Source organism: Dendropsophus ebraccatus, chromosome 10 (genome assembly GCF_027789765.1).
Source record: "Dendropsophus ebraccatus isolate aDenEbr1 chromosome 10, aDenEbr1.pat, whole genome shotgun sequence".
NCBI lineage: Eukaryota > Metazoa > Chordata > Amphibia > Anura > Hylidae > Dendropsophus > Dendropsophus ebraccatus.
The window spans coordinates 102,828,047-102,850,996 of NC_091463.1; the positions used below are offsets into that span (position 1 = coordinate 102,828,047).

Here is a 22,950-nt window from a genome sequence, read left to right on the forward strand (position 1 = left end):
GATGTGCGCACATAGACAAACACACCTGCACTGCTCCTCTTCTGCTATTGTCAGGGACAAGCTAAGTAAACAGGGCCCTGGCGGGCAGGAGGCAGGAATGTGAGGCAGGCCGGGCCCATTGTGGCTGCAGGGGCCGCACCACAGGAAGCCGCACCATGTCACCGGGATTTACTCCGCAAGAAAAGATTCTCCTTCAAAGCAAAAACTAAATGATCTTCAAAGAAGCTTTTACCCGGCTCCTAATTCCAGGTCTGGGAACAATGTGCTGCAGCTTTATGGCTTCTTACACGCAAACCTGTGCTGTAACCAGGGAGGGCGGCTATCCATTACTGTAAGTGTTCTAAAGATGTAGCAGAGCTGAGTGTGCTGTCACAACATGTATGTTACTACAGGAAAGGAACATGTATGTAACCTGAGGAACATGTATACAGTATAACCAGAAGAGAGGAACATGTATATAACAACAAGAAAGGAACATGTATACAGTATACCCAGAGGAACATGTATTCAGTATAACCAGGGGAGAGGAACATGTATATAACAGGAAAGGAACATGTATACAGTATACCCAGAGGAGAGGACCATGTATACAGTATAACCAGAGGAGAGGAACATGTATACAGTATAACCAGAGGAGAGGAACATGTATACAGTATAACCAGAGGAGAGGACCATGTATACAGTATAACCAGAGGAGAGGAACATGTATAAAGTATAACCAGAGGAGAGGAACATGTATACAGTATAACCAGAGGAGAGGAACATGTATACAGTATAACCAGAGGAGAGGAACATGTATTACATACAACAATGCAGCTGCTGTCAGTGAAGCACAGGGCCGCAGTGTACACTGACCGGAGCACAATCTATGCAGGACAGTGCAGGGTGAGACCTGGCGTCACCACATCTACCACCACATCTACTACATCTACCACACGCTGTAACACAGGACGGGGTAGATATACCACAGCTACCACATCTACTACTACATCTACTACCACATCTACTACATCTACTACATCTACTACCACATCTACCTACATCTACTACCACATCTACCACCACATCTACTACATCTACTACCACATCTACTACATCTACTACCACATCTACCTACATCTACCACCACATCTACTACATCTACTACCACATCTACCACCACATCTACTACATCTACTACCACATCTACTACATCTACTACCACATCTACTGCCACATCTACCACCACATCTACCACATCTACTACCACATCTACCACCACATCTACTACATCTACCACATCTACCACCACATCTACCACATCTACCACCACATCTACCACATCTACCACATCTACCACCACATCTACCACATCTACTACCACATCTACCACCACATCTACTACATCTACCACACGCTGTAACACAGGACGGGGGTGATATACCACATCTACCACATCTACTAACACATCTACTACATCTACTACATCTACTACCACATCTACCTACATCTACCACCACATCTACTACCACATCTACCCAGGCCTGTATTTAGAGTTCATGCTGCCCTAGGCACTTTGCACGCAGAGGCGCCCCCCCTCACCCCCCCCCCCCCCCCCGCCGCGCCGTTACTGTACATGCATGGTATATAACCTGGCACTTGGGTGCCGCTCTGCTTGATGCCCGCTGTTCTCATCAAACAGACGTGATGGAGGAAGGAAGGAGGCCGGGGGACTGGTTCTGTCCAGTGTAGGACTGGGGCACCTGGAGCCCACCAATATACAACCAGTGAGACACGACATGCTGACCCCGCTCCTTTCCTGAATTCATCTGTATCTGTGACAAATCTCAGAACACCCTCCATTTATACAGCTCTCAGGGTATGCTGGGAGTTGTAGTCTCTGAGAGGACAACCCTGTAATAAATCACTGTGTGCAGAGGCTCCTGGTGGCTGCAATCTGTGGGTGACAACCATCAGCCCTGAGGGTCCAGCAATACATCTGTCTACAGAGGCAGTTATCAGAGGATTGTACTACTGTACTACAACTCCCAGCATATCCTGAGGGCTGCAGACTGTCAGTACATGCTGGGAGTTGTAGTGCCTGCAGCTGTTGTAGTTGGGTCCTATACACTGAATGCTTTGTGGCATATAAGAATACATAGATCTGTGGGGGCTCAGTGCAGGGAAGTGACCCCAGAACATCACTAATAGGGGAAAGAACAAAAACATCTCCCCTATCCCTATTAGTGATGTTCTGGGGTCACTTCCCTGCACTGAGCCCCCACAGATCTATGTATTCTTATATGCTACAAAGCATCCAGTGTATAATGCACCTAGGACCCAACTACAGCAGCTGCAGGCACTACAACTCCCAGCATATCCTGAGGGCTGCAGACTGTTCTGGGAGTTGTAGTGCCTGCAGCTGTTGTAGTTGGGTCCTGGAGGCGTTGTGGGAGATCAGAATACATAGATCTGTGGGGGCTCAGTGCAGGGACGTGACCCCAGAACAGCACTAATAGGGATAGGGGGAGATGTTTTTGTTCTATCCCCTATTAGTGATGTTCTGGGGTCACGTCCCTGCACTGAGCCCCCACAGATCTCTGTATTCTTATATACCACAAAGCCTCCAGTGTATAATGCACCTAGGACCCAACTACAACAGCTGCAGGCACTACAACTCCCAGCAAGTACTGACAGTCTGCAGCCCTCAGGATATGCTGGGAGTTGTAGTGCCTGCAGCTCTTGTAGTTGGGTCCTAGTTAAAAAGTTTGCACTAGTGTACTGTAGTGACCGCAGGGCTGTGTCAGTACACTACCGCAAACAATAAACTGACCCTTATAGACCCCAATGGTACACAGGCTCTGCACACTATAGAAGTGATTACAGTGCAGTTACTAATGACTCACAGGAGATGTCTTCTCCGATTGCCGTCGCTAACTTTTTGCTTTCTTCTCCATCTGGCGCAGCATCATGAAGACTTCTCCGACCACAACTTGTCTGCAGGGGCAGCTGGGGGTGACTGGGAAAGGGAGGCAGCTGGGGGTGACTGGGAAAGGGAGGCAGCTGGGGCGACAGAGGGACTGGGGAAGGGGGGCAGCTGGGGGTGACAGGGGAAGGGAGGCAGCTGGGGGGGGACTGAGGAAGGGAGGCAACTGGAGGTGACTGGGGAAGGGAGGCAGCTGGGGGAAAGGGAGAGCAGCTGGGGGAAAGGAAGAGCAGCTGGGGGGCAGGGGACCAGCAGGGAGGGGCAGCTAGGGTGGCAGGGGAGGCTGGGGCTCAGGGGGAGAGGCTGGGGGTCAGGGGGAGCGGTAGGGGGGCAGGGAAGAAGCTGGGATTCAGGGGGAGAGGCTGGGGGTCAGAGGGAGAAGCTGTGGGTCAGGGGGAGGGGCTGGGAGGCTGGGGAGCAGCTGAGAATGCAGGGGAGAGAGGCTGGGGGCAGAGGAGAGGCTGAGAATGCAGGGGGGAGAGGTTGGGGACCAGGGGAGAGAGGCTGGGGTCAGGGAAGAGGCTGAGAATGCAGGGGGAGAGGCTGGGGACCAGGGGAGAGGCTGGGGACCAGGGGAGAGGCTGAGGGTTAGGGGGAGAGTCTGGGGGGGGCAGGGGAAAGGCTGGGGGGGGGGGGCAGGGGAGAGGCTGGGGGGCAAGGAGAGGCTGAGGGTTAGGTGGAGAGGCTGGGGGGGGGGGCAGGGGAGAGGCTGAGGGTTAGGGGGAGAGGCTGGGGGGCAGTGGGAGAGGCTGAGGTTTGGGGGGAGAGGCTGATGGTTAGGTGGAGAGGCTGGGGGGAGCAGGGGAGAGGCTGGGGGGCAGGGGAGAGGCTGAGGGGCAGGTGAGAGGCTGGGGGGCAGGTGAGAGGCTGAGGGGCAGGTGAGGGGCAGGTGAGAGGCTGGGGGGCAGGTGAGAGGCTGAGGGGCAGGTGAGAGGCTGGGGGGCAGGTGAGAGGCTGGGGGGCAGGTGAGAGGCTGGGGGGCAGGTGAGAGGCTGAGGGGCAGGTGAGAGGCTGAGGGGCAGGTGAGAGGCTGGGGGGCAGGTGAGAGGCTGAGGGGCAGGTGAGAGGCTGGGGGGGCAGGGGAGAGGCTGAGAATGCAGGGGGGAGAGGCTGGGGACCAGGGGAGAGGCTGAGGGTTAGGGGGAAGAGGCTGGGGGGCAGTGGGAGAGGCTGAGGTTTGGGGGGAGAGGCTGATGGTTAGGTGGAGAGGCTGGGGGGAGCAGGGGAGAGGCTGAGGGGCAGGTGAGAGGCTGGGGGGGCAGGTGAGAGGCTGAGGGGCAGGTGAGAGGCTGGGGGGGCAGGGGAGAGGCTGAGGGGCAGGTGAGAGGCTGGGGGGGCAGGGGAGAGGCTGGGGGGCAGGGGAGAGGCTGGGGGGCAGGGGAGAGGCTGGGGGCAGGGGAGAGGCTGGGGGGCAGGTGAGAGGCTGGGGGGCAGGTGAGAGGCTGAGGGGCAGGTGAGAGGCTGGGGGGCAGGTGAGAGGCTGAGGGGCAGGTGAGAGGCTGGGGGGCAGGTGAGAGGCTGAGGGGCAGGTGAGAGGGTGGGGGGGCAGGGGAGAGGCTGAGAATGCAGGGGGGAGAGGCTGGGGGGTAGGGGGAGAGGCTGAGGGTTAGGGGGAAGAGGCTGGGGGGCAGTGGGAGAGGCTGAGGGTTAGGGGGAAGAGGCTGGGGGGCAGTGGGAGAGGCTGAGATTTGGGGGGAGAGGCTGATGGTTAGGTGGAGAGGCTGGGGGGAGCAGGGGAGAGGCTGGGGGGAGCAGGGGAGAGGCTGGGGGGCAGGTGAGAGGCTGAGGGGCAGGTGAGAGGCTGAGGGGGCAGGTGAGAGGCTGGGGGGAGCAGGGGAGAGGCTGGGGGGAGCAGGGGAGAGGCTGAGGGGCAGGTGAGAGGCTGGGGGGCAGGTGAGAGGCTGGGGGGCAGGTGAGAGGCTGGGGGGGCAGGTGAGAGGCTGGGGGGGCAGGGAGAGGCTGGGGGGCAGGTGAGAGGCTGGGGGGCAGGTGAGAGGCTGGGGGGGCAGGTGAGAGGCTGAGGGGCAGGGGAGAGGCTGGGGGGCAGGTGAGAGGCTGAGGGGCAGGTGAGAGGCTGGGGGGCAGGGGAGAGGCTGGGGGGCAGGTGAGAGGCTGGGGGGCAGGTGAGAGGCTGGGGGGGCAGGTGAGAGGCTGGGGGGCAGGGGAGAGGCTGGGGGGCAGGTGAGAGGCTGGGGGGCAGGTGAGAGGCTGGGGGGCAGGGGAGAGGCTGGGGGGCAGGTGAGAGGCTGGGGGGCAGGGGGAGAGGCTGGGGGGCAGGTGAGAGGCTGGGGGGCAGGTGAGAGGCTGGGGGGCAGGGGAGAGGCTGGGGGGCAGGTGAGAGGCTGGGGGGCAGGTGAGAGGCTGGGGGGGCAGGTGAGAGGCTGGGGGGGCAGGGGGGCAGCTGAGGATGCAGGGGGGCCGGGGGGGCGGGCAGACGCTGTGGGGCTGGGGGGAGACGGGGCGGCCAGGAGCAGGATGGGCAGGCAGGCTGGTTCCCTCCCCCCATGCAGCGCCGAGGTCCGGGGTGCGATGCAGGGGGTGAGCTTCCGGTGCACACAGTCTGACAGAGGCCGGAAGCTCACAGCTGCAGCCCCGCGTTCCTGGATCTTCTCTCCTGCTAGGCGATGACGTCACATCACGTGAGCGGCGCCGAGCAGGAGAGAAGATCCAGGAACGCGGGGCTGCAGCTGGGAGCTTCCGGCCTCTGTCACACTGTGTGCACCGGAAGCTCACCCCCTGCATCGCACCCCGGACCCCGGACCTCGGCGCTGCATGAGGGGAGGGAACCAGCCTGCCCACCAGCCTGCTCCCGGCCGCTCCGTCACACCTCCCCCCCACCCCCACCCCCCGGCGCGGACTAGGCACCCGTGGGCCGGTGCCTACGGACGTGTTTTTTTTTTTTTTTTTTTTTAATAATAAAAAAAGTGTTCCCTGCGGGTGCCGCCCCCCCAGGGCGCCGCCCTAGGCACCGGACCACGGGTGCCTAGTGACAAATACGGCCCTGCATCTACCTACATCTACCACATCTACTACCACATCTACCACCACATCTACTACATCTACTACCACATCTACTACATCTACTACATCTACTACCACATCTACCTACATCTACCACCACATCTACCACATCTACCACCACATCTACTACCACATCTACCTACATCTACCACATCTACTACCACATCTACCACCACATCTACTACATCTACTACCACATCTACTACATCTACTACCACATCTACTACATCTACTACCACATCTACTACATCTACCACCACATCTACTACATCTACTACCACATCTACTACATCTACTACCACATCTACTACATCTACTACCACATCTACTACATCTACTACCACATCTACCATAGTTACATAGTTAATACGGTTGAAAAAAGACACATGTCCATCAAGTTCAACCAAGGAGGGGATGGATACAGGGAAGGGGGAGGGGTGATAGGTTCTATACATATGCATTTATATTATTTTGGTCTAAGAACTTGTCTAGCCCTGTTTTGAAGCCCTCTACTGTTTTTGCTGTGACCAGATCCTGTGGTAGACTGTTCCACAGATTCACAGTTCTCATGGTAAAGAAGACTTGTCGCCTCCGGAGGTTGAACCTTTTTTTCTCCAGGCGGAGGCAGTGCCCTCTTGTCCTTTGAGGGGGTTTTACCTGGAAGATCTTTTCCCCATATGTCTTGTAGGGGCCATTTATATATTTAAATAAATTAATCATATCTCCCCTTAAACGTCTCTTCTCCAGACTAAACAAATGTAATTCTTTTAATCTCTCCTCATAACTAAGATGCTCCATTCCCCTTATTAGTTTAGTTGCCCGTCTTTGTACCCTCTCCAGCTCTAGAACATCTTTTTTATGAATCGGATTCCAAAACTGGACGGCATACTCCAGATGAGGACGCACCAAAGCTTTATAAAGCGGTAATATTATATCCCTGTCCCGTGAGTCCATGGCTGTTTTAATGCATGACAATATCCTGCTGGCCTTAGAAGCCACTGACTGACATTGTGTGCTGTTCTGTAGTCTATTATCTACAAGTATACCCAGATCCTTCTCCATCAGCGACTCTCCCAGAGTAACTCCCCCCAGGACATATGATGCATGTGGGTTATTAGTACCCAGGTGCATAACTTTACATTTATCCACATTGAACCTCATTTGCCAAGTGGACGCCCAAACACTCAGTGTGTCTAAGTCATCCTGTAACATCTGCACATCCTCCATAGACTGTACTGTACTACAAAGCTTGGTGTCATCTGCAAAGATAGAAACATTGCTGTTAATTCCATTCTCAATATCATTAATAAACAAGTTAAACAGAAGGGGGCCCAGTACTGACCCTTGGGGTACACCACTTATTACCGGGGACCATTCGGAGTAGGAATCATTGACCACCACTCTCTGGGTACGATTATTAAGCCAGTTTTCAATCCAGTTACACATTAAATTTTCCAAACCGATAGACTTTAACTTACCCATCAGACGTCCATGAGGAACTGTGTCAAACGCTTTTGCAAAATCCAGGTACACGATATCCACAGCCGCGCCGCCATCCAGGCTTCTACTTACCTCTTCATAGAAACATATCAGGTTGGTTTGACAGCTTCTGTCCTTAGTAAAGCCATGCTGGTTATCACTTATAATACTATTAGCCACTACATATTCCTGGATGTAGTCCCTTATAAGCCCCTCAAATAGTTTCCCCACAATGGACGTTAAGCTTACGGGTCTATAGTTACCTGGGGAAGTTCGAGAGCCCTTTTTGAAGATCGGCATTACATTTGCCTTATGCCAGTCCCTCGGCACAATACCAGTAAGCAAAGAATCACGGAATATTTCATACAAGGGTAGTGAAATTACAGAACTGAGTTCCCTAAGAACTCTGGGGTGCAATCCATCAGGCCCAGGAGCTTTTGTTACATTGAGTTTGTTTAATTTATCTTGGACCATATCTATAGTAAACCAGTTCAGTACATTACATGTGTTAGCAGCACTGGCCCCACCCACCTCAGTACTGGCCCCACCCACCACAGCTCCATCCTCTTTTGTATATACAGAACTGAAGAACTTATTAAGTAACTCAGCTTTCTCCTGATCCCCAGTTATTAATTCCCCTTCACCATTATTTAGGGGTCCTACATGCTCTGACCTTGGTTTTTTTGCATTAATATATTTGAAGAATTTTTTTGGGGTTTCTTTTGCTTTCTATAGCTACCTGCCTTTCATTGTGAATTTTTGCTGCTTTTATTAAATTTTTACAGGTTTTGTTGACTTCTTTGTAATGTTTAAATGCTACAGCTGACCCCTCTGATTTATATTTTTTGAATGCCCCTTTTTTCTCATTTATAGCCCTTCTAACCTCGGTTGTAAGCCATGTGGGATTGGATTTTAACCGTTTATATTTGTTACCCATAGGAATATATTTGGCAGTACAGTTATTTAATGTGGATTTGAAGATTTCCCATTTATTAGCTGTATCCGTATGTGACAGCATCCGCTCCCAGTCTATGCCCTGAAGTTCTGCCCTTAACCCAGGAAAATTGGCCCTTTTAAAATTAAGAGTTTTTGCCCTCCCAACATGTTTTTCTTTTCTACACTTTAAGCTAAAAGTCACTATATTGTGGTCACTATTCCCCAGGTGTTCATGGACAGTGACATCCCCAACCAGCTCAGCGTTGTTAGAAATAACCAGATCCAACAAGGCATCACTTCTAGTTGGCTCCTCCACAAACTGGCCCAGAAAATTATCCTGCAGGAGGTTAAGAAATTCCCTCCCCTTTGTAGTTTTAGCTGAACCGTGACCCCAATCTATATCTGGGTAGTTGAGGTCCCCCATTACCACTACTGTCCCCTCCCGGGCAGCCCGCTCTATTTGTCTATTCAACTGGCCATCTACCTCCTCAGTAATGTTGGGGGGTCTATAGATTACACCAAGAATAATTTTTTCACTCTTTACCTCCTTCTGTAGTTCTACCCATAATGCTTCCACATCATCACAGTCATCTCCCACTATTACATCTTTTACACTCACTTTAATATCATTTCTGACATACAGACATACTCCTCCTCCCCTTCTGCCCACCCGGTCCCTTCTGAACAACGTAAATCCCTGAATATTGACAGCCCAGTCATGTGAGGAGTCCAGCCATGTCTCAGTCACACCAACCACATCAATAGACTCCTCCAGAACCAAGGCCTCTAGCTCCCCCATCTTGCTGGCTAGGCTTCTGGCATTAGTAAGCATACACTTTATATTACCATTGAGTCTAACCGATTCATTATAAGAAATGGGATTTATTACTGTGCTGTGGCTACAATCATCCTCACTGTTCATCCGCAACATATGGATCTCCCTATGCACTGGTCTTGTCCTCCCCCCACAGGACCCTTCTCCTCCCTCCTCAATGTTCTGTCCCCTCTCTAACCTATCTGCCACTACATTACATACTACATTGTCCTCCCTCCACATCCCTAGTTTAAAAAACCCTCCACCCCTTCTAGGATTCTCTCCCCCAGCACAGCGGACCCCCTTCCATTAAGGTGCAAATTATCTGCGGAAAACAGATTGTACCCCAATGAAAAGTCAGCCCAGTGCTCTAAAAACCCAAACCCTTCTCCTCTACACCATGACTTGAGCCATGCATTTACCTCCCGCAGCTCCCGCTGTCTTTCCTGCGATGCGCATGGCACAGGCAGTATTCCAGAGAATACCACCTTGGAGGTCCTCCCCTTCAACTTAGCACCTAGTTCTCTAAAATTATTTTTAATAGACCTCCACCTACCTTGTATCCTGTCATTGGTTCCCACATGGACCACGACAGCTGGGTCATCCCCAGCCCCCCCAAGTAATTTATCCACCCTTTCCACCACATGCCGAACCCTGGCACCAGGGAGACAGCAAACCATTCGGTTGAGGCGGTCTTGGCGACAAATTATTCTATCCGTCTTCCTGATTATAGAATCCCCTACAACCACTAGCTGTCTAGGCCTACCTACAATACCATCCCGCCCACTACTAGTTGGACTGTTCCCCCGGCTGTTAGGGAGAACAGGTTCCACTAGAGCTGCCATTTCTGACACGGATGCCCTTGCATCATCACCTAACTTGGCAATTTTGCTTGGGCATATAGTAGGAGAAGTGGCCTTCCTTTTCTTGGATCCCTTACTGGTCCCTCTAACTACATTAACCCAGCTACTTACTTGGGCCTCCTGATCTATATCCCCACCCTCCATCTCTAACCCACTAACTTCCTGCTCAGTGAGCCGAAGTTCCCTCTCAAGGTGGCCAAGTTCCCTCAGTGTTACCACATCTACTACATCTACTACCACATCTACCTACATCTACTACCACATCTACCACCACATCTACCACATCTACTACCACATCTACCACATCTACCTACATCTACCACATCTACTACCACATCTACCTACATCTACCACCACATCTACCACATCTACTACCACATCTACCACATCTACCACCACATCTACCACATCTACTACCACATCTACCTACATCTACCACCACATCTACTACATCTACTACCACATCTACCTACATCTACCACAGCTACCTACATCTACCACAGCTACCACATCTACTACCACATCTACCTACATCTACCACAGCTACCACATCTACTACCACATCTACCTACATCTACCACAGCTACCACATCTACTACCACATCTACCTACATCTACCACATCTACTACCACATCTACCACATCTACTACCACATCTACTACTACATCTACTACTACATCTACTACCACATCTACTACATCTACCACACGCTGTAACACAGGACGAGGGTGATATACCACATCTACCTACATCTACCACAGCTACCACATCTACTACCACATCTACATCTACCACCACATCTACCACCATCTACCACAGCTACCACATCTGCTACCACATCTACCACCCATCTATCTACATCTACCACAGCTACCTACATCTACCACCACATCTACCACCACATCTACCACATCTACTACCACATCTACCACATCTACTACCACATCTACCACATCTACTACCACATCTACTACATCTACTACCACATCTTCCACATCTACCAACATCTACCACAACTACCACATCTACCACCACATCTACCACCATCTACCACAGCTACCACATCTGCTACCACATCTACCACCCATCTATCTACATCTACCACAGCTACCTACATCTACCACCACATCTACCACATCTACTACCACATCTACTACCACATCTACCTACATCTACCACCACATCTACTACATCTACTACCACATCTACCAACATCTACCACAACTACCACATCTACTACCACATCTACCTACATCTACCACATCTACTACATCTACTACCACATCTACCTACATCTACCACCACATCTACCACATCTACTACCACATCTACCACATCTACCACCACATCTACTACATCTACTACCACATCTACCACATCTACCTACATCTACCACATCTACTACCACATCTACCTACATCTACCACAGCTACCACATCTACCACCACATCTACCACATCTACTACCACATCTACCACATCTACTACCACATCTACCACATCTACTACTACATCTACCACCACATCTACTACATCTACCACCACATCTACCACATCTACCACCACATCTACCACATCTACTACCACATCTACCACATCTACTACCACATCTACCACATCTACTACTACATCTACTACATCTACCACACGCTGTAACACAGGACGAGGGTGATATACCACATCTACCTACATCTACCACAGCTACCACATCTACTACCACATCTACCTTCATCTACCACATCTACTACCACATCTACCACATCTACCTACATCTACCACCACATCTACTACCACATCTACCACATCTACTACCACATCTACCACCACATCTACCACCACATCTACTACCACATCTACCACCACATCTACTACCACATCTACCACCACATCTACTACCACATCTACCACCACATCTACTACCACATCTACTACCACATCTACTACCACATCTACCACCACATCTACTACCACATCTACCACATCTACTACCACATCTACTACCACATCTACCACCACATCTACTACCACATCTACTACCACATCTACCACCACATCTGCTACCACATCTACCACCACATCTGCTACCACATCTACCTACATCTACCACCACATCTACTACCACATCTACCACCACATCTACTACCACATCTACCACCACATCTACTACCACATCTACCACCACATCTACCACATCTACTACCACATCTACTACCACATCTACCACCACATCTACTACCACATCTACCACCACATCTACTACCACATCTACTACCACATCTACCACCACATCTACTACCACATCTACCACATCTACTACCACATCTACCACCACATCTACTACCACATCTACCACCACATCTACTACCACATCTACTACCACATCTACCACCACATCTACCACCACATCTGCTACCACATCTACCACCACATCTACCACCACATCTACTACATCTACTACCACATCTACTACCACATCTACTACCACATCTACCACATCTACTACCACATCTACCACCACATCTACCACCACATCTACCACATCTACCACCACATCTGCTATCACATCTACCACACGCAGTAACACAGGACGGGGAAGGGACGGTATTTCTTTCACTTTATCTTTGAAAATGGACAAACCTTTATGTCGCCTTCTTTACTTCTGTGTCAGTGAGGCCTGTGCGGAGCCGGGAATGGCGGGTTACTGTGCGGTTACTATGGTTACAGAGAGACGTCTCTGCTATGTGGAGAACCATTGTCATAGCTGTATCTAAGCTGTATCACCTCATCCTGTGTGCAGCTGGTGTATCTAAGCCAGTCATGGTATCCTGTGTCCAGCTGGTGTATCTAAGCCAGTCATGTGATCCTGTGTCCAGCTGGTGTATCTAAGCCAGTCATGTGATCCTGTGTCCAGCTGGTGTATCTAAGCCAGTCATGTGATCCTGTGTCCAGCTGGTGTATCTAAGCCAGTCATGTGATCCTGTGTCCAGCTGATATAGCTACACTTTTCATGTGTGATACTGTCTGCTAAGCTGATGTATCTAAGCCCATCCTATGTTATGCTGTGCTGTAGAGCTGGTGTATCACAGCCCGCAATGTGTGATACTGCCCTGCCCATATGATCATGTGGGGGATTGTCTATTGTGCTGGTGTATCTAAGACTGTTGTATATTGTAATATGCTGAGAATCCAGTGTATCTAAGCCTATAATGTGTGATAAACCTTTTATGTGTATCTAAGATAATTGTGCAGTACTGTCTGCTGAGCTACTGTATCTAAATGTCATGTGTGATACTCTGTGCTGTAGAGTTAGTGTCCGTGAGCCAATCTTGTGTGATACCGTGTACCCAACTAGTGATGTGTGATTCTTTCTACAGAACTACAGTATCCAAGCCAATGCTTTGTGATACCGCCTATAGATCAGTGTATCCAAGCCAATGCTTTGTGATACCGCCTATAGATCAGTGTATCCAAGCCAATGCTTTGTGATACCGCCTATAGATCAGTGTATCCAAGCCAATGCTTTGTGATACTGCCTATAGATCAGTGTATCCAAGCCAATGCTTTGTGATACTGCCTATATATCAGTATATCCAAGCCAATGCTTTGTGATACCGCCTATAGATCAGTGTATCCAAGCCAATGCTTTGTGATACCGCCTATAGATCAGTGTATCCAAGCCAATGCTTTGTGATACCGCCTATAGATCAGTGTATCCAAGCCAATGCTTTATGATACTGCCTATAGATCAGTGTATCCAAGCCAATGCTTTGTGATACCGCCTATAGATCAGTGTATCCAAGCCAATGCTTTGTGATACCGCCTATAGATCAGTGTATCCAAGCCAATGCTTTGTGATACCGCCTATAGATCAGTGTATCCAAGCCAATGCTTTGTGATACCGCCTTTAGATCAGTGTATCCAAGCCAATGCTTTGTGATACTGACTATAGATCACTGTATCCAAGCCAATGCTTTGTGATACTGCCTATAGATCAGTGTATCCAAGCCAATGCTTTGTGATACTGACTATAGATCACTGTATCCAAGCCAATGCTTTGTTATACCACCTATAGATCAGTGTATCCAAGCCAATGCTTTGTGATACCGCCTATAGATCACTGTATCCAAGCCAATGCTTTGTGATACTGCCTGCAGATCAGTATATCCAAGCCAATGCTTTGTGATACTGGCTGCCTATAGACCAGTGTATCCAAGCCAATGCTTTGTGATACTGCCTATAGATCACTGTATCCAAGCCAATGCTTTGTGATACTGCCTATAGATCACTGTATCAAAGCCAATGCTTTGTGATACTGTACACTGAGGTTGTGTATCTAAGCCTATATTGTGTGATACTGTTAGGGTAACTACTGTAAGTCTATGTTGTGCCATACTGCACTAGTGTATCTAAGCCTATGATGTGTCATATTACCTTCTGAGCTAGTGTATCTAAGCCTCTGCTGAGTTATACTGCCTTCAAAGCTAGTGTATCTGAGCCTATACTTTGTGATACTGTCCACTCAGATAAAGTATCTAAGCTATTATTGTGTGATACTGTCGATGTGCAGGGCTGGCTGGGAGCAGTGGTTCCATGGTCCTGTCTCAGTTCTGTCAGGTTGGCACAGAGTCTCCATGACAGAGAGCTGAGCAGGTTGTGGTGGTGACTAGAGATGAGCGAATCGCTTTGTGTGATCGACAATCGGCTCATCAGCCTTATAACTCTCACTCCGTGCCGCTCCTCCCTGGGTGCCGGGAAAAGCTGAGTCCAGTCCTGCGAGACCGATCACCGATCAAACAAAACGATTCGCTCATCTCTAGTGGAGACCGTGATGGTACCTGTAAGGTTTGTTCACACGGAGTAAAACTGACGGAATCCCGCGGCAGAATGCCGCCAGCCTCCGTTCATACTGGCAGTCTATGGGAGGCTTGTCACATAGACTGCCAGTATGAACAGAGGCTGGCGTGATTCCACTGCAGAATTCTGCCAGTTTTACCCCATATGAACAGAGCCTAACTTATCCACAAGTCCTAGCGTCTTCTCTCTGTAATAGGGGCTAATAGATAAACTATACGGTGATCTGAGAGGCTGGAGGGTCTGGTCAGCATGTCCTACCGCTATCTCTATCCCGTCTATAGGGCTCAGAGGCTGGAGGGTCTGGTCAGCATGTCCTACCGCTATCTCTATCCCGTCTATAGGGCTCAGAGGCTGAAGGGTCTGGTCAGCATGTCCTACCGCTATCTCTATCCCGTCTATAGGGCTCAGAGGCTGAAGGGTCTGGTCAGCATGTCCTACCGCTATCTCTATCCCGTCTATAGGGCTCAGAGGCTGGAGGGTCTGGTCAGCATGTCCTACCGCTATCTCTATCCCGTCTATAGGGCTCAGAGGCTGGAGGGTCTGGTCAGCATGTCCTACCGCTATCTCTATCCCGTCTATAGGGCTCAGAGGCTGGAGGGTCTGGTCAGCATGTCCTACCGCTATCTCTATCCCGTCTATAGGGCTCAAAGGCTGGAGGGTCTGGTCAGCATGTCCTACCGCTATCTCTATCCCGTCTATAGGGCTCAAAGGCTGGAGGGTCTGGTCAGCATGTCCTACCGCTATCTCTATCCCGTCTATAGGGCTCAGAGGCTGGAGGGTCTGGTCAGCATGTCCTTCCCATATCTCTATCCTGTCTATAGGGCTCAGAGGCTGGAGGGTCTGGTCAGCATGTCCTACCGCTATCTCTATCCCGTCTATAGGGCTCAGAGGCTGGAGGGTCTGGTCAGCATGTCCTACCAGTATCTCTATCCCGTCTATAGGGCTCAGAGATTAGGCCACCCAATACTTGTCCTTGGTTCCTCAATTCTGTGCACTGTGGTTTTCCATCCCCTAAAGTTGGGGTCTATGAGTTGTTCTCCTTCAGGTAACATTATAATAATTACAACATTGCAAATAATCTGCCAGTCAGGAGCCTTGAGATCTGAGTGATTGCCGAAAGGGAAAGTGCCGTCATATGAGGGACCCCCCAGCCCCCCGACCCCCTGAACGATCTATCATAGTGACCCAGAATACACATTGCCCGTTCTCCATAGCCGCCATGTTGGCGTCTTATTTCTCGGCTTTCTGAAAGTCAAATTTAACACGCAAGAAGAAAAACTGAATTTTGACAAGTGATTTAGGGAAATGTATGCAGCGTGTTGTGGTGTCTCCAGAAGAGGCCGGGAGCCTTGGGCTGGATCTTCAGACGTGTCCCGTACAAGGTGATGTCACCTCTGTGTGCCCCCTGACTGCGGGGATGAACTATTACTTGCATCAGTCTGGAATAATTCTGTATGATAGGAATTGACATGACACTAAATTATTGTTGTTTCTTCATCCCAGCAGTTCAACCTTCAAGGACTTAGAGGGAAATAGCCTCAAGGACAGCGGGCACGAAGAGAGTGACCAGACTGACAGCGAACATGACGTCCAGCGGGGCCTGTACTGTGACACTGCTGTCAACGATGTCCTTAACACCAGCGCCAATTCAGTGGGGACCCAGCAGACAGACCAAGGTACCGTGCACAACATGGCAGGGACTCTGGAAGGATTCGTGCGCCATAAAATCAACAGTCTGCAAGGACGTAGCCCAGATATAAAGAACAACAACAGTCACATGTGATAGCAACAAGAAAGCCGCAACAGGCAATACTGAGAAATATAGGGAAATATTTTACTCTTCATTCTATAAACTTACCCTTTGTGTCCCCTAATGAAAATATAGAATACCTGGAAAAGGAGATCAGTACTGCAAAATTCTAGCTTTTTTACAATAGCAAGAAATATATGTGCACAAATAACTATAATAATACTGCCCCCTATATACAGGCATATAACTACTATAATACTGCTCCTATATACAGGAATATAACTACTATAATACTGCTCCCTATATACAGGAATATAACTACTATAATACTGCTCCTATATACAGGAATATAACTACTATAATACTGCCCCCTATATACAGGAATATAACTACTATAATACTGCTCCTATATACAGGAATATAACTACTATAATACTGCCCCTATATACAGGGATATAACTACTATAATACTGCTCCTATATACAGGGATATAACTAATATAACACTGCTCCTATATACAGGAATATAACTACTATAATACTGCTCCTATATACAGGAATATACTACTATAATACTGCTCCTATATACAGGAATATACTACTATAATACTGCTCCTATATACAGGAATATACTACTATAATACTGCTCCTATATACAGGAATATAACTACTATAATACTGCTCTTATATACAGGAATATAACTACTATAATACTGCCCCCTATATACAGGAATATAACTACTATAATACTGCCCCCTATATACAGGAATATACTACTATAATACTGCTCCTATATACAGGAATATACTACTATAATACTGCTCCCTATATACAGGGATATACTACTATAATACTGCTCCTATATACAGGAATATACTACTATAATACTGCTCCTATATACAGGGATATACTACTATAATACTGCTTCTATATACAGGGATATATTACTATAATACTGCTCCTATATACAGGGATATAACTACTATAATACTGCTCCTATATACAGGAATATAACTACTATAATACTGCTCCTATGGACGGGAATATAACTACTATAATACTGCTCCTATATACAGGGATATAACTACTATAATACTGCTACTATATACAGGAATATACTACTATAATACTGCTACTATATACAGGGATATAACTACTATAATACTGCTACTATATACAGGAATATACTACTATAATACTGCCCCCTATATACAGGGATATAACTACTATAATACTGCTCCTATATACAGGAATATACTACTATAATACTGCTCCTATATACAGGAATATAACTACTATAATACTGCTCCTATATACAGGAATATAACTACTATAATACTGCTCCTATATACAGGAATATAACTACTATAATACTGCTCCTATACACAGGAATATAACTGCTATAATACTGCTCCTATATACAGGAATATAACTACTATAATACTGCTCCTATATACAGGAATATAACTACTATAATACTGCTCCTATATACAGGAATATAACTACTATAATACTGCTCCTATATACAGGAATATAACTACTATAATACTGCTCCTATATACAGGAATATAACTACTATAATACTGCCCCCTATATACAGGAATATAACTAATATAATACTGCTCCTATATACAGGGATATAACTACTATAATACTGCTCCTATATACAGGAATATAACTACTATAATACTGCCCCCTATATACAGGAATATAACTAATATAATACTGCTCCTATATACAAGAATATAACTACTATAATACTGCCCCCTATATACAGGAATATAACTACTATAATACTGCTCCTATATACAGGAATATAACTACTATAATACTGCTCCCTATATACAGGAATATACTACTATAATACTGCTCCCTATATACAGGAATATAACTACTATAATACTGCTCCCTATATACAGGGATATAACTACTATAATACTGCTCCTATATACAGGGATATACTACTATAATACTGCTCCCATGGACGGGAATATATGCAGATATTATATCCACATGTGACTGTATTTGCGCTTTAGTCTCGGTGACTTGTATTACGGTATATTATAGTGTCGCTGATGTTATGATTGTAAATCTGTCTCTGCTGTCACCTGGTTACCCGGCGGTTTTTGGTAACACTTTGTTGGTGCATTGATCCTCTGTTACCCGTTGTCTGCGGTATCATAGTCTTCCTCCCCTCCTTTGGCTGTGATGTGTAGTGAACACTCAGGGATCTGCTAATTGTGCGCGGTACACGCGGACGCTCTGGAGGTTTCAGTAATAACAACTCACATCCCGGCAGTTTTCTCAGTTTTTTTTGCTCATTGTAAATGATGAGGATTTATTGTTGACATTTCGCTGTATAAGCATCTCGCTCCTTACTGAATCGCTAACACTTTGCCTAGAGGATGGCAGGAGAGGCCCCATAAATTAAGTCCCTTTACTAAGAACCTGCGTGGTCCTACCTGCTTGTTATACAACATTTTAATGGTTACTTACATAATATTACAGCTAGAAGTGGAGCGAAAACCGTGCGAGGAAAAAGGGGGCAATTATATGTAAAGGAACAGGGATCCGAAATATATCACAGCGGAAAGACGCCATTAGAGAGGACGGACCGCCCAGAGTCTTCCAGGAATTCTAAAGTCTTGTAATATTTATTGACTTGGTCTGATGTTGGATTTATGTGGAGACAATGGCTGATGGCCGCCATTACAGTAAATGAGTGTACACTATGAGGTCGGCCAATGTGTGTGCGATAGGGGCCAATGTACATGCACCATGAGGTCAGCCGATGTGTGTGCCATAGGGGCCAATGTACATACACTCACCGGCCACTTTATTAGGTACACCATGCTAGTAACGGGTTGGACCCCCTTTTGCCTTCAGAACTGCCTCAATTCTTGGTGGCATAGATACAACAAGGTGCTGGAAGCTTCCTCAGAGATTTTGGTCCATAGTGACATGATGACATCACACAGTTGCCGCAGATTTGTCGGCTGCACATCCATGATGCCAATCTCCCGTTCCACCACATCCCAAAGATGCTCTATTGGATTGAGATCTGGTGACTGTGGAGGCCATTGGAGTACAGTGAACTCATTGTCATGTTCAAGCAGAAATCGAGACTCATCAGACCAGGCAACGTTTTTCCAATCTTCTACTGTCCAATTTCGATGAGCTTGTGCAAATTGTAGCCTCAGTTTCCTGTTCTTAGCTGAGCGGAGTGGCCCCCGGTGTGGTCTTCTGCTGCTGTAGCCCATCTGCCTCAGAGTTGGCCGTACTGTGCGTTCAGAGATGCTCTTCTGCCTACCTTGGTTGTAACGGTTGGCTATTTGAGTCACTGTTGCCTTTCTATCAGCTGGAACCAGTCTGCCCATTCTCCTCTGACCTCTGGCATCAACAAGGCATTTCCGCCCACAGAACTGCCGCTCACTGGATGGTTTTTCTTTTTCGGACCATTCTCTGTAAACCCTAGAGATGGTTGTGCGTGAAAATCCCAGTAGAGCAGCAGTTTCTGAAATACTCAGACCAGCCCTTCTGGCACCAACAACCATGCCACATTCAAAGGCCTCACATCACCTTTCTTCCCCATACTGATGGCTTTTAAAGCCAAAGCCAGGAACAGACTCTAAACAGGGAACAGGTCATAATGGAAAGACTGAAAAAATCAGTCAGATAAATCTCTGTGTAAACGCACCATTAGTTTTGCGCTGACACCAAAAATTATTGTCAATCGTTCGCTGTAATTCCGCATTCGGTCACTAATCGCTCAGTGTTATTCCGCATTGTTCCTTCATTTCCTGGGATCAGATGGAGTAACGACTATTGTTCTGTGTAATATGGTGAGTGATTTCAGGTTAACGATAAATGATCTCGTTTGCATTAGTTTATCGGAAATCGTTACAAATTACTTTGTCTAAAAGGACCCTAAGGGTCCTATTAAACGGAGCGATTTTTAACGATTAACGACTAACGATAAACGATCACAAACGAGATTGTTTATCACCAACCTGAAATCGTTCACCATATTACACAGAACAATAATCGTTCGTTACCATCGTTACTATGATCGTTTATTCCTTCTGATCCTAGAAAAACAATGAACAATGTGCAATTACACTGAACGATTAGTGAAAAAATGCGGAACATGAGTGAACAAACGTGGAATTACAGCAAACAATTAGCGAACTATTAACGATAATTTTAGGTTCAGATCTATATCAACGACATACGAACAATTTTTGGATCGTTGCCTGCAATTACACAGAACGATTATCGTTTAAATTCGATTTAATGATTTTTAGCACGATATTCGTCCCGTGTAATAGGGCCCTTAGTCTGGGGTGGGCTGTTTGTTTGCATTGGGGTCTTCTCTAGTGTCAAGCACAGTTGCTGAACTGTTTGGGTTTAGCACCATTCTCCGAACGGGAACGTTCGCATTTGACTCTCGGCCATCTGGAGAAGTTGAGTGCAGCCCTAGTGTTCAGTCTATGGCTATGTCCGTGTTTTCCCGGCAGCCCTAGGGCTGAGCCTATGGCTATGTCCGTGTTTTCCTGGCAGCCCTAGTGTTCAGTCTATGGCTATGTCCGTGCTTTCCTGGCAGCCCTAGGGCTGAGCCTATGGCTATGTCCGTGTTTTCCCGGCAGCCCTAGTGTTTAGTCTATAGCTATGTCCGTGTTTTCCCGGCAGCCCTAGTGTTCAGTCTATGGCTATGTCCGTGCTTTCCTGGCAGCCCTAGGGCTGAGCCTATGGCTATGTCCGTGTTTTCCCAGCAGCCTTAGGGCACATCTAACTACGTTTGGAGAAAGTTGCCAAAACCAAATACCTTGGCGACCTCGCTTAGCGCTATTTTTCTTTTATTAGTCTTTTCCATCCAACAACATGTCAAGGAGACCAACATATCGCTGCAACTCCGGATTCAAGGGTCAGCTATTGATTGTACTGGGAAAGGCTCAGTGTATTTGACAAGGTTTCCCGTCTGTTACAATGTATGTGATGTCCGGCCTCAGGACAGATGGACACTGGTAACCATACTCTGCACTGACCATTGATCGGCTTACGCTCTTCCCATCTGATGGTCGTCTACATGACCATTTACCATAAGGACCACGGACATCCACGTCCTTCACACAGGGTAAAGTTTCATATATATTGAACACTACGTTGAGATGAAGCCATCGGGGCCCTGGGGTCTCAGTACGGAGCATCCGTCATCTGTGACCTGTACTCCCTGGGTTCCTGGAAGACGCAAGGATTCTGGGAAAAGTTTAGATCTTAGACCTTCCTTATTGAGTGGAGACATATCTGCCTCCAGGCGTAACACCCAGGACCCCAGAGATCCCCTATAGGAGCCATCAGTATATCCAGTTATTATATTAGAAGATCCCCTATAGGAGCCATCACTATATCCTGCTGTTATATTAGATACCTGAGATCCCTATAGGAGCCATCACTATATACAGTTATATTAGATACCTGAGATCCCCTATAGGACCCATCACTATATACAGTTATATTAGATACCTGAGATCCCTATAGGACCCATCACTATATACAGTTATATTAGATACCTGAGATCCCCTATAGGAGCCATCACTATATACAGTTATATTAGATACCTGAGATCCCTATAGGACCCATCACTATATACAGTTATATTAGATACCTGAGATCCCCTATAGGAGCCATCACTATATACAGTTATATTAGATACCTGAGATCCCCTATAGGACCCATCACTATATACAGTTATATTAGATACCTGAGATCCCTATAGGAGCCATCACTATATACAGTTATATTAGATATCTGAGATCCCTATAGGAGCCATCACTATATACAGTTATATTAGATACCTGAGATCCCTATAGGACCCATCACTATACCCTGCTGTTATATTAGATACCTGAGATCCCTATAGGAGCCATCACTATATACAGTTATATTAGACACCTGAGATCCCCTATAGGAGCCATCACTATATACAGTTATATTAGATATCTGAGATCCCTATAGGAGCCATCACTATATACAGTTATATTAGATACCTGAGATCCCTATAGGAGCCATCACTATATACAGTTATATTAGATACCTGAGATCCCTATAGGAGCCATCACTATATACAGTTATATTAGATACCTGAGATCCTCTATAGGACCCATCACTATATACAGTTATATTAGATACCTGAGATCCTCTATAGGACCCATCACTATATACAGTTATATTAGATACCTGAGATCCCTATAGGACCCATCACTATATAC

The 22,950-nt window shown here is 47.5% G+C and overlaps 1 protein-coding gene across 4 annotated transcripts in view; it reads left to right on the plus strand.

The window, feature by feature from the left end:
• Nucleotides 1-22,950, plus strand: part of PCDH19 (protocadherin 19) — a 144,804-nt gene that overhangs the window by 78,310 nt on the left and 43,544 nt on the right. For 3 of the 4 annotated variants that reach the window (XM_069985720.1, XM_069985722.1, XM_069985723.1), the window contains one exon: nucleotides 16,436-16,608. In XM_069985720.1, coding sequence (XP_069841821.1) covers nucleotides 16,436-16,608 — 173 coding nt within the window. The remainder of the gene's footprint in view (nucleotides 1-16,435; nucleotides 16,609-22,950) is intronic. The other variant, XM_069985721.1, reaches the window with a different exon arrangement.